The sequence below is a fragment of the Penaeus chinensis genome, chromosome 24 (genome assembly GCF_019202785.1).
Source record: "Penaeus chinensis breed Huanghai No. 1 chromosome 24, ASM1920278v2, whole genome shotgun sequence".
In the NCBI taxonomy this organism is placed as follows: domain Eukaryota; kingdom Metazoa; phylum Arthropoda; class Malacostraca; order Decapoda; family Penaeidae; genus Penaeus; species Penaeus chinensis.
Window position 1 is genome coordinate 22,385,597 of NC_061842.1, and position 12,500 is coordinate 22,398,096.

Here is a 12,500-nt window from a genome sequence, read left to right on the forward strand (position 1 = left end):
GTGAGAGGGATTTTTCTACAAGTATTTTTTTTTCCATTATTTTAAGGGTCTTTTGGGTATATTAATCAGAGTTTCTCAAAGGGAGAGGCTAAAATGAAGAGAGCAAAGTCCAAAATGTGAGTTGGGAAGAGAAAAACGGGAGAGAAAGGGGGAAAAATGTCGAGAAATATGGAGAGGGTGAATGACGAGTGATTTCGGGGCCGAATGTGACACTTCTTTGATTAAACTGGAAGCCGATTAAATCGCTTTTATATTTTTTTTCTCTATCACGTGTCCTTTTTATTCGATGGAATCAGAGAAGCTTTTGTCTTGGAATTCAGGTTATGGTGAGAATGGAACAAAGATTTTTCATAGTGATTTATTGGTGTTATTTGTCATGTCTTTGTTTATTTGCTTTATAGGTGCTTTCTTTAGTAAGGTTTTCTTCATTTTATGGTCATATACTATCTCTGTCTGTCAGATATTTGGGCATAGCATTAGAGGGAAATTTATTTATGTTTCTGTCACAATAACTTAATAATTCTTACCCTAAACCCAGACATCAATTTTGGTAATTGCTTAGTATATAGTTTTAGTTTCACACAGTCAATCATGCAATTATTATTCCTATCTTCAATTATCAGCTCTGTGATTCTCTTGTTATCCATCGCAAATGATATAAATAAAAGTATTGGTAATGTTAAAAAAGCGACCTTATCCCTTCAAGATTGTCCCTATTACACCAGCCACCCCTTAAAACTCTATAAACATCACCTTAAAAAACAAAAACCTTCGTAACCCAAGAGCCTCGCCGCCAGACCCTCATCCGATCGCCATATTTCCACATTGGACTTACTCTCCACGCGGCATTTAGTGTGACCTATTTTCTTAATTTCTAATGCTGATTATTTCATGATTTATGATGTGTAGTTTTTCTCTTTTATAGTTCCTATACATTTTCCTGTAAATGCATCTACTAAAGTATTTCTTTCTAGCAACTTGTGAAGGTATTGCCATAGATGAAAAGTGGCATATTTTGAAGTCATTCTGTCTCTTACATGCAAATTTTAGTTTGTGCTGAATTGCTGTGGGAAACTGAAACTATATCTTGGTGCAACAGTGTCCCAGTGTGTGTTTGGAAGGTACAGGCTTGCTTTAGCAAAACCCACATAGAAATTCACTGTGATATCTCTTTATTTTCTAGTCATAAAGTTAAGCCACCTTCACCTATGTATATTGTGTTTAGATAATTTATGGACTATTTCTATATATCATTAAGCTAAAAGTTTATGGGAATCCAGACTTTTGCAGATGAGATTGCTTTGTTGTGAAAAAATGGAAAATAAGTGGTATTATGATTTTCTCACTTGCCTGGGACACTGTTGCACCTCTTTATTTAGAAGCATAAAACAAAGGCATGTACCACCTGGGTGCATTGCAGGGTACTGTGAACATAAGTTTTATAAGCATTTGTAGGCTTCTTTTCAGTATATGTTGATTATCTTATTATAGGTGTTGTTTTGGGTGTTAAAAGGTCATTACCTTATTTACCTCTGATTCAATGCATCCAAGATATACTAATTGGTCTTTTTCATATAAGGGTAGTTTTACTTTGGTATTGTCCGGAGACAAACAATAGGAATTGTTTTATTGAGTAGTTTTTTTTGGTATAATTTGTTTCCCACAGCCATGTAGTTCAAGGGAAAACTTGCTTTTAATGGAGAGAATGATTGAAAATAAAACATTTTTCGTCTGCGATGTTACTTTCGCAAGTGAAGAAAATTGTGCAACCAACATACTTATCCCCTTCCTGACGTGTCACACCTTGAGGCATCAAAACAAACCGCTCAATCTGTGGTGTGTGGCTGTGCCGCGGTGGCGTGCCAAAGCGCTACAAGCCGGTGATTCGGCTTGATGTACCGAACTCCCGCGCTCAAATTCGGCATTTTGCCATTGATCTCCTGAGTGTAGATTTACAAAAAAAAACATTCTTCACCTGTCATCAAGGGGTTTTAAACTACGTTTACAAATACATGGAATAATTTGCCTAGGCAAAAAATATTGTCAGAAATGACAAATGCTGCAAATGAGAGTAAGTCCTCAACTCATCGTCACATGAATTTTTTCAACAATATAAATTGCTGTGACCGGGAGTTTCAGCAGACTTTGTTTGCATCATGTTATGTAAAGTAAAATGGAGCTGAAACTGGAGTACTGAATGGTTTTAAGCTAGGAGCTGTGTGTTCTCTGATCTTTTTCCTTTGTTTGTAGTGCAGCTGTTTGTCTCTCCAAATTATTTCTTGTATAGACAATTTCAACCTTCCTATGAAAGAATCTCATCTTCAATTTGCCCAAGTTTAGGGTGTCCATACTGTAAAGATTAACCCATTGGATTATTAATTTCTGACTTGCATAATTAGGGAGAGAAAAAACATACCTACTCTTCTGTACCAAGTACAAGTAAATAATTTATCCTTCTCTGAATTTAGTTATCTTGGGAGGTAGGGTTTGCTACATAGTGTAGAAGGAAAGGTTCATATAGTAGAAAATCTACTAGTTTGTGCAATGGATAAGTTTTACAAACAAACTAGTGGTGGCTTTCATTGCAGGACTCTTTTGTTTCAATTATGTGCACTGTTTTCAATAGAAATTCTCTTAAAACTCGTTGTAATCTTAATGAATAGCCAAGAATTATAAGGTCAGGCCTTTAGTTGTGTCAAGTTATTCATGTGTCATCCTTTTATGGTATGAAATCTCCAGGGAGGTCTTCAAGCTCTGTCAAGCCTGATTATAGATCGTAAAAGATTGTTGACCTGGATGGTACCGACTTTGGCTAATGACAATGTGTTTTTCTTTTATTCCTGATAATGAAATGTTATGTTAAACTAAATTTGATTATTGAGAGATTATAAAGTGATATCTTTAATGTAAAAGTTGCTCAGGAGGCCAAGAAAATGAGGTTGTCATGAAAAGTGAGATCCTATAGACATGCTTTCCTAAAAATTGGTTACTACTTTATTGTGTTATTCTTCTGCAGAGGATGACATGCATGTAGTACTGAGCAGTTGAATTACATTTAGGTAAAAGTGTCTTGTAAATGCTTAGTTATGTCATGGTAGATTAAAAGGTTTAGTTTTAATCTGTAGAATGGAGACTCAAAAGATTTTATTGTAAGAATGTGAAGTTGCTAGGTAACAGATTTGTTAGTGGTTTGACAGTGGATTATGTGATGAAAGCAGAAGACTTTTTTAATGAAAATTTAATTGCTTATTCTCTCTCTCATTCTCTCCCCCATCCCTCCCTCCCTCCCTCCCTCCCTCCCTCCCTCCCTCCCTCCCTCCCTCCCTCCCTCCCTCCCTCCCTCCCTCCCTCCCTCCCCTCCCCCTCCCCCTCCCCCTCCCCCTCCCCCTCCCCCTCCCCCCTCACTCTCTCATTTACAGTTGAATTTTTCATTGTATTTTTTATCATCCTATAGGAAGAGGCAGTAAACACTAACAATCAAGTATAATATAAGCCCATGGGTGTTACTGGCGCTGATCCAGCCTCTTGGTTTATGTGTAGATTTTGTCCGGGTTGATCCCCCATCATGTTCCTCTCATCTCTTATGTTAAACCTTTTTTTTGGGGGGAGGGGGGGAAGAAGAATGAAGTCCACTAAATGGGTTGCGTACAACATTTTCTTTCTCTCTTTCTTTCTTTCTTTTAGTTCTTTAGAGAAGTTGGTTAGGTTGGTTATTTCTGTGTGTTTGCCAAAGCGCTACGGTCTGGTGATTTGGCTTGATGTACCGAACTCCCGCGCTCAAAGTCGGCTCATTGCCATTGATTGCTAGAGTGTAGATTTTTTTTTTTTTTTTTAGTTTTCTTCACCCGTTATATTCATTATATATATGATATATATATATATATATATATATATATATATAATGTACATAAAATATTTTTTTGATTTTTGCTTATTTTCATCATTGCTTGTGATTATCAGTATTATTAATTGATAACTTTTTTTACTTTGACTACTCATATGATTGATGAAATGTTTATAACCATGTTGTAAGGAACTGTTACTTGTCTGGAATTACAATGGAAAATATTGTTAAAGATTTTTCTTGTGGAAACTGTTATTAACATTATTCTAAATTATTAGTAATTTTTGTTGTTGTTTTTCTGTAGATATTGATACTTTTATTATTGTTTTAACTTTAATTGACAGTTGATTATTATTATTATTTTTATTATAATAGAGATATACAATAAATATTCTCACATTCATGGTATTATGTACTGTCATTAACAAGGGGAATTTATTTTCTTACGGGATGGAAGAAATCTACATCTGTTAGACCATACTAAATACCGAAGTTCCTAGTGATTTTTCATTTATTTGAATTCGAAAGGCACAAGAAATGATGGAAGATTATAACTTTTTAAACTTCTTAAAGGAATTAGTCCAAGAATCATTAACTAAAACCAAATTTTTTAAAAATCTATTTGTTGTTTGCTGCTGTGAAGTACTGAATAAGTATTTAAGACTATCACTTTGGAACTTTCCTATTCTTCTAGGATGCAGCAGCCACCGCCAGTGATAAATGGTGGGGGACCGAGGCAGCCACAGCCCCACCGGTTCCCCGCCGCCCCTCCAGCAGGGCCTCCCATGGGCATGAAGCCTCCCGGGCCAGGCATGGCACCCCCAGTAGGCCTCCCAAGACTCAATGGGCCCCTCATGAATGGCCCACCCTCAGCCCCACCTACAAGGGCACCACTTGTCAATGGCCAGATGGGACCTCCTCCTCCAGGACCCCCAATGGGACCTCCCACCCGGCCGCCCCAGGGTCCCCCTACCCAGCCACCACTAGGACCCCCACAGAGACCCATGGGTCAACTCCCCATACCCAATGTGCCTCCCTCTGGCCCAGCTGCCAAGCTGCCCACGGGGCCCAACCTGGTGGCCTCTGGACCCCCCAGTCCTATGTTGAATGGACACCAAAGGCCTTCGCCGCCCACCAATCTCCCAGGTAAGAGAACATGCAATCAAGGTATTCTAACTTTTATGGCCCCTTGTAGTTAGTGTGCATCTCATGCTCTGTAGATATGTGTGGATGCTTGGGCACTGTTGTAAGACAATCACAGATTATCTATGGGTATTAGTGGAGTTTAAGACCAAGGCCCATCCCCCCTTGATAAGAGGAAGTGTAAGTGTACCTGAAAATATAAGGTGTACATAGATATTCCCATATCTTTTCCCTCTTTGCTTTGTTATGCATGAATGTGGAATGTGAGATAGCAAAGCTTTCTTTCTTTAGAGGCTTGCATGTTACAAAAGTAACTAGCAGGAAATAAACAAAGCTATTTATGTTGATACTGTGGAAATGAATCATGAATAGAATTATGGTTTAAGGGCACCGTCCCTCAGAGTGGTGATGGCAGGGGTAAAATGGGGGGTGAAGGGGGTAAATTTTCTTTCATATTAATAAGAACAAAATGGTCTTACTGATTTTCTTCAAAATTGGGTATTTAGCTTATTTTAGCATTCTACATCTTTGGTACAAAATTTGTGGAAAATCCTCGATGCCCCCTCAAAATACTTCCACATGTCTATTGTGCATTACTATTGGCCCACACTGGTGCATATTTTGCAATGAAAAAAAAAAAAAATCAGTATAAACAACAAATTTCAATTTTGGTCCCCTTTTTTGGCAATTTTTTTGATAATTGAAGGAAAATGTTTTTTTTTTTTTGGGGGGGGGGGAAACTAAGGCAAATTTTGAAAAAGCTTGCATCAATCGCTTTGGATTTTATCAATGTTTATGCTGATTTTTTCCATTGCAAAGTATGCAACAGTGTGGGCCAATAGTGGTACGCAAGAGACGTATGTGGTAAAAGGTTTTTGAGGGGGCATTAGGGAATTTCCACAAATTTTGTACCAAAGATATAGAATACTAAAATGAACAAAATACTCAATTTTGGTAAGACCGTTTTGATTTTATTAATATAAAAATATTGCCCCCCTTCACCCCCATTTTTGCCCTGCCATCACCACTTTGAGGGATGGTCCCCTTAAGTTTGCATGCCAAAAGAAGAGTTCCTAGCAAGACTGTTATGTTGGTAGTGTAGAAGCCTTTGGGCTCGTAGCTTTCATTTTTTGACCTCCTTGTGGCAGAACTGAGCTTCATCTGTGGTCTATCACTTGTAGAAGTGCTCTTGTCTTCTGTAAGTTGTATATGTGAAGAGTACTTTTGGATGTGGTATTTGCATGTTGTCATCCTAGTAGTGTACTAACCTAGTTGGGCATATGTTTGGATGTCCACAGAGCCACTCTCTAACCGATCATCTAACCGGTCCTCTCGCCAGCCTTCCCCCATCCCTACTCCTCAGCTTGACCGCATGGAGATGCAGGCCACGCCTGACTCGGGCCACAGTAAGTGGCTTGTCTCAGCTTGTGTGTGCTTCCCTGCTGCTGCAGATATGCCATAGTTGTTAGGGTTGCCTCATTATGTTGTAGGAAGTCAGGTTATAGATTAGAGACTAGTAGAAAATACTTTTGTAATTTGAATTGTTTCTTACAGCACCCAGTGGATCCATGACGAATCTGAGTGAAGCATCTAGCATGGGCTTGCTAAACCCAAAGTCTGCGGGCAGCTCAGGGAAGAGCACCCCTAGGATGCCCTCTCCCAGCATCCCAGGAAGTGGGGGTACAGCCGCCCCTATTAGTAGTGCCCCAGCCAATGTGCCTCCCTCCTCCCAACCTGCATCTAGTGAACAAGCTGCCAGTGGTTCCTATGTTAACAGTGTGTCCTTGGACAGAACTGTGAAGCCTCAGCTTCCAAGTGGTGCTCAAGTGATGAATGGACTGCAGACTGATGTGCATGGGTCACAGTTGCCAAAAACTATTCCTCCTTCCACCTTCAGTGCAGTATCACCACAGGTCAACAGCAACCCCTCTCTGAAACCAGAAACGAGTGCACCATCTCTTGTCAGGCCCCCAGTGATTGGTGGTCAGAGTGTTCCTCCTTCCAGTGGTCCACCATCAACTACAGCTCCTTCAGTTTCCAGTGTCCCCACTAGTGCTCCTCAGTTTAATGGTCCTCCAGTAAGAAGTCCCATGTTTGGTAGTGGACAGCCCAGTGTCCCAGGCCAGTTTGTGCCACAACATAATAATGTATATCCCCCTGCAGGGTCTTTAGCCCAACCCTCCAGACCAGCAGGCCCTACTATGACGCCAAGGGGACCACAACCGCCTATGTCGATGGGTTCTTTACCTACTTCCATGGGACAACCTCCAACATCAATGAGCATGAGTTCATTTCCAACATCAGTGAGCCAACGCCCACCAATGTCAATGGGTGTAGGTCCTCCACCATCTGGAATGGGTGGTCCTAAAGCAGGTGGTCCTCCATCCATGTCAATGGGTGTACCACCGACGTCAATGGGTGCCCCACCAACATCAATGGGTGCCCCACCAACATCAATGGGTGCCCCACCAACATCAATGGGTGCCCCACCATCGTCAATGAGTTCACCACCAACATCAATGGGTGCACCACCGATGTCAATGGGTGCACCACCAACATCAATGGGTGCACCACAAACATCAATGGGTGCACCACCAACATCAATGGGTAAGCCACCTTCAATGGGCCCCCCACCTACATCTATGGGTGCACCTCCATCAATGGGCCCTCCACATACATCTATGGGTGCACCCCCATCTATGGGGCCTCCCCCATCCATGGGGCCTCCCCCATCTATGGGGCCGCCACCTGTGTCTATGGGTGCACCTCCATCAATGGGCCCTCCACCTGTGTCTATGGGTGCACCTCCATCAATGGGTCCTCCACCATCAATGGGTCCTCCACCCACTTCAATGGGTGCTCCACCAATGGGCTATCAGCAACCTCCCAGAATGCCAAACCAATCCCAACACAATGCTATGCAAGGGACCATGCCCCGGTATTCTAACCAGCCACAACCAGCACAGAAATATCCTCCTCCTCCTAGGCCAGGAGCACCACCGGGTGTGAACCAGCTATCACAGCAGCTGGGTGGTCTGTCGGTGACACGTGAAGGCTGGAACAAAGGCTGGGGGACACAGCAGATAGACCTTCTACAGCAGCGGCAGATCCTACCCCCTGAGGGTGTGGTGCCCCCGAAGCCAGTGTTGCTTCAAGAGTATTTGCCTAATTGTTCACCAGAAATCTTCCGGTCTACGCTAACAAAGGTTCCAGAGACAAAGTCGGTGCTGCAAAAGTCCCGGCTACCCTTTGGGATACTCATTCATCCGTTCAAGGACTTAGAGGTAAGAAGTGTGGTGGGTACATGTCACAAACCATCACATCACTCACTAATTTGTAGTGTATTTTCATTATTGTATTGGCAACAACAATCATGTATGTTTTGTGAAATTCCATGCCTTGCAAGATGATTCATGAGTTCAAACATGGTAATATGTAAGAGCAATGGTAATTTGACAGTCTTGATTTTTGAATAACAACATCAATAATGATAAGCATGCTTTGATAAAAAGTTTTCATGGTGAAGGGGTAATTATTTTTGATAAGTTTTTGTCATTGTTAATGCTTTGATCTGATATTAGGATCATAAAAATTATCTTAATATGTTCCTTATATGCTCTCATTTGTTCAGAATATTTTTAAGGGAGAGAGAGGGAGAGAGAAGAAACAAGCACAAAAGATATGGAACATTAAAAAGATAGATTTAAAAGGAGAGAAATGTTTTGTTTATTACTTATTAATCAATACCTAAACTTCTTTTCCAGCATCTGCCTGTTGTAAGCTGTAACACGATAGTGCGCTGTCGATCATGTCGCACATACATTAATCCCTTTGTTGTATTCAAAGGGGAACGAAGATGGGAGTGCAACCTTTGTTTTAGGGTTAATGACCTACCAGAGGAATTCCAGTATGACCCAGTAAGGAGACCTTGATTTGAAATGTAATAAAAAAGAATTTGAATTAAAACAGAACTTGTTATTCGTTATTGATTTGTTAGCAGGTATGGATGAGATTATAGTAAATATATTATAAGGAAAATGTATGTGTATGCACAGTTTATAATTCTACATGTTCCACCACAAATCCAGGTCAGCAGGACATATGGAGACCCATCAAGACGGCCAGAGGTGAAGGAGGCCACGATAGAGTTCATTGCCCCACAGGAATATATGCTGCGGCCACCACAGCCAGCCACTTACCTCTGGGTGTTGGATGTGTCCCGGCAAGCTGTTGACACTGGTTATCTTAAGGTAGGAAAACCTATTTGTATTTTGAGGTCTGAGGAGCTTGTCGTCGTACATTATTGATGGTTTTAGGTTGTCATGTCTTGTTTTGTCTTGATGATGGTTAGTCTTTTAATCCACTCATCATGGTTGATGTTCTGGCAAAAGCATCACTCATACTAGTTAGGTTCATTTGAGCTTGCTCTAAGTTGTGCATGTTAACAGTTGTTCCCTTTTTTTGGCCTTGGCTGGAATCATAGAGGAGGAACAGCTCCTCAAAAGCATCTCTGAATATTTTACGTTAAGGGATTTCAACCTGTTTGTTGCTGGACTAAGTAGAAGCACCCGTTGCAGCTATGAACAGTTGTGATGAAAATCAATATAGGTGTACTTGAAAACATGTCTGTGGTGACAAGATGTATGCCTTCTATTTGCCGTGTTATTTCCTATTTTTATACATGTGTGTTAAAAACCTTTTTGTCATTTTCCATTGTCCATATTTATTATTTGGTTCGCATTATCCAGATGGTAATGACCATTTTCTTGGATAGACTCCATATTATTAGAAATTGAAAATATTTAACATTTTGTTATTTGTCTTCTGTTAATTGTCTTTTGTTTTCTGTAATATAAGCTGCTGAGCATGGAGCTGGTGTTTTTCCAGTCACGGCTCACAGACATTACATTCCACACTTGTTTATTGGTGGGAATAATGCAAAATCACTGAATGAGTTGAATCAACCTCCCATGAGGTCTGTGCACTCGTGGCGAGTTTTCCGTCACCCTGGCCTTCAGCCGAAATGCTTACGATGGCAAGTTCGTGTTGCCCAGCCTGCAGCCAGCTTTTCCAGTGACTGCATGTTCATGTTACCTGCCCCTCGAACCAATTTTTTTCATGATGTGATGGTCATGTCATCCAGATTGAAGGGGTTAATGTAAGAGATTAATAAATATAAGATAATCACTAATTACACATCTCATGCTGGGCTGTATGAGCTGTGAAAAGTAATCTTTGCAACTTAAACAAAAACCTGTTGTTCACATTTTCAGATTGTATGCGACACCTTGCTTGCACAGCTAGACAAGATCCCAGGGGACAGGCGAACCATGATTGGCTTTATCACTTTCTCCAACAATGTCCAATTTTATTTGATGGGTGAAGGTAAGAAGTTTTATTAATTTTGTGAGATGAGGGCATTATATTTTGGTACATATTTATATTTGATTTAGATGTGTATGTATACAAGTAATATATATATTTTTTTACATTTCATTCATATATCTGTGTTTGTTCCATAAACTTGTATAGACAGTGAATGAAATTTTAAAAACTTTATGCACCTTGTTCCTGCAGACCAAAAGAGTGTACAGATCCTAGAGGTTGGGGAGGTGTCAGACATGTTTGTGCCGAATCCTGAGGATCTGCTTGTTAACCTGGAGCAAAGCCGCACATTAATAGAGGAATTGTTATCAAAGTTGCCTGAGTCGCAGGCTGGAACTGTCCAGACACAGTCGGCACTTGGCCCAGCCCTTCAAGCAGCTTACAAACTAATGGTAAGGCTTTTTCTCAATGTTTATATATTGTATCTCTTTTTCCTGTTTATTAATCCTTCCTCTTCTCTCTTTTTCTTTATTTCTTTTCTTTGCTATTTGTTCTTTTATAATGATTGAAAATCAGTAAGTAATGAAACATTGCCCCTGATATTACTTGCATTATATGTCAAGCATTTGTATCAGCACATCTTTTACCTCCCCCTGACAGAGTCCCATAGGTGGTCGCATCACAGTTATGACAACAACACTACCCTCAGTTGGCCCAGGTGCACTTCAGCCACGAGAAGACCCCAACCAGAGGGCTGGGAGTGATGTCCAGAACATGGGGCCAGCCACTGACTTCTACAAAAAGCTTTCCCTTGACTGCTCTGGCCAACAGGTATATAATGAAGCATACTGGAATTTCTCTCCTAATGCAATTTAATGTTTGATTTGAACGAATCTTCAATAGATTTAGATTGTAGTGTGTGTATCCATGCATGTGTTTTTCTGTGTGCTGCTTATGTACATATACATATAGATATAAACATGTAGTGAACAAATTTATGCATTCTCATATACATTAAAAGGAGACTTGGAATAGGGAGAAATCAAATGTATGCGATAATTCATATACATATATATGTGCATTGTTTTGTTTTCACAAATTGTTGCTTTCATGTATACCTCAATAGTTGGCACCCATCTGCTAGCACACACCAAAGTAGGCTATCACACACACGGAAATAATGTGGGCCATTGCCAAATGGTTGAATTATTGGTCATCGTTAGGCAGTCATTGGTCATTGTTCTCGTTCTCACCATTGAGCAAGTGGTACAGGTTCTCTACAGGATGTGTCTAAGTGCATTACTACAGTAGTTGACGCGGCAGTAGGCTGGGTCCTGGCCACCCAGTCTACAATTTGACGAAAAGTGAATCAATTGAAATGGGGTAAGATACTTTTGGTACAAGTTAATTGGCTGGAGGTGCCAGCGGCTAGTGGTTGGAGCTTCCTGTTCCACAAAAAATATCTACATAGCCCTCAGGTTGTCTGTGTGTGAGGTCCTTTCCCAACAGCCTAGGATTCTCTTCCTTTATTGTTTTCGCTACCGTATGAGGATTAGCCTTCAATATGTTTCTACACCGACTGACTGCCATGCTGGTAGAATTTGGCAACACAACACTGCGCAGAATGCTCACTCTCACCAAGTTGTGCCACAATTTCTTTCATTTGCAAGCCAGATTCTTTTAAAGCAATGATCTGAGCAATCTTTTCCTGCTCTAAATGTGTGATCTTTCCCATATTAACAACACGGGGCTACTCAAAACACTATGCAGTGGATAGATATCCAGGGGCGCTTTGCAGTAGAGAACCTCACATGCAGACAACCTGAGGGCTACGGAGATATATTTTGTGGAAGGAACAGGAAGCTCCGTCCACTAGCTGCTGGTGCCACTGGCCAACTAACTTGCCCCAAAAGTATCGTACCCCATTACGATTGATTTTTTTTCGCCAAATGCCTACTGCAATGTTGAGTACTGTATTTGTATGTGCGAATAATGGCTGTCTGACTAAAGAAACTCCTAACAATCCAGAGGATGAAAGTTCCAGTTAATGAGGTGCAACTATCAAGCCTTTTGGGGGCTATTATGCTATAGAGGGACAAAGATGAAGTTTAGCGTGCTTGTAAAGCTAAAATGCAATCTCAACACAAAATGGTCGGAAGTCCAGACACTAATAGTGCCGGGTTTGTTA

The 12,500-nt window shown here is 40.7% G+C and overlaps 1 protein-coding gene across 2 annotated transcripts in view; it reads left to right on the top strand.

The window, feature by feature from the left end:
• Positions 1 to 12,500, top strand: part of LOC125038372 (protein transport protein Sec24A-like) — a 24,840-nt gene that overhangs the window by 235 nt on the left and 12,105 nt on the right. The window contains exons 2-9 of one of the 2 annotated variants that reach the window (XM_047631870.1): positions 4,539 to 4,990; positions 6,286 to 6,393; positions 6,542 to 8,271; positions 8,752 to 8,904; positions 9,076 to 9,237; positions 10,261 to 10,372; positions 10,565 to 10,764; positions 10,973 to 11,143. In XM_047631870.1, the coding sequence (XP_047487826.1) occupies positions 4,540 to 4,990; positions 6,286 to 6,393; positions 6,542 to 8,271; positions 8,752 to 8,904; positions 9,076 to 9,237; positions 10,261 to 10,372; positions 10,565 to 10,764; positions 10,973 to 11,143 (3,087 nt within the window). In that variant the 5' untranslated portion in view covers position 4,539. The remainder of the gene's footprint in view (positions 1 to 4,538; positions 4,991 to 6,285; positions 6,394 to 6,541; positions 8,272 to 8,751; positions 8,905 to 9,075; positions 9,238 to 10,260; positions 10,373 to 10,564; positions 10,765 to 10,972; positions 11,144 to 12,500) is intronic. The other variant, XM_047631871.1, reaches the window with a different exon arrangement.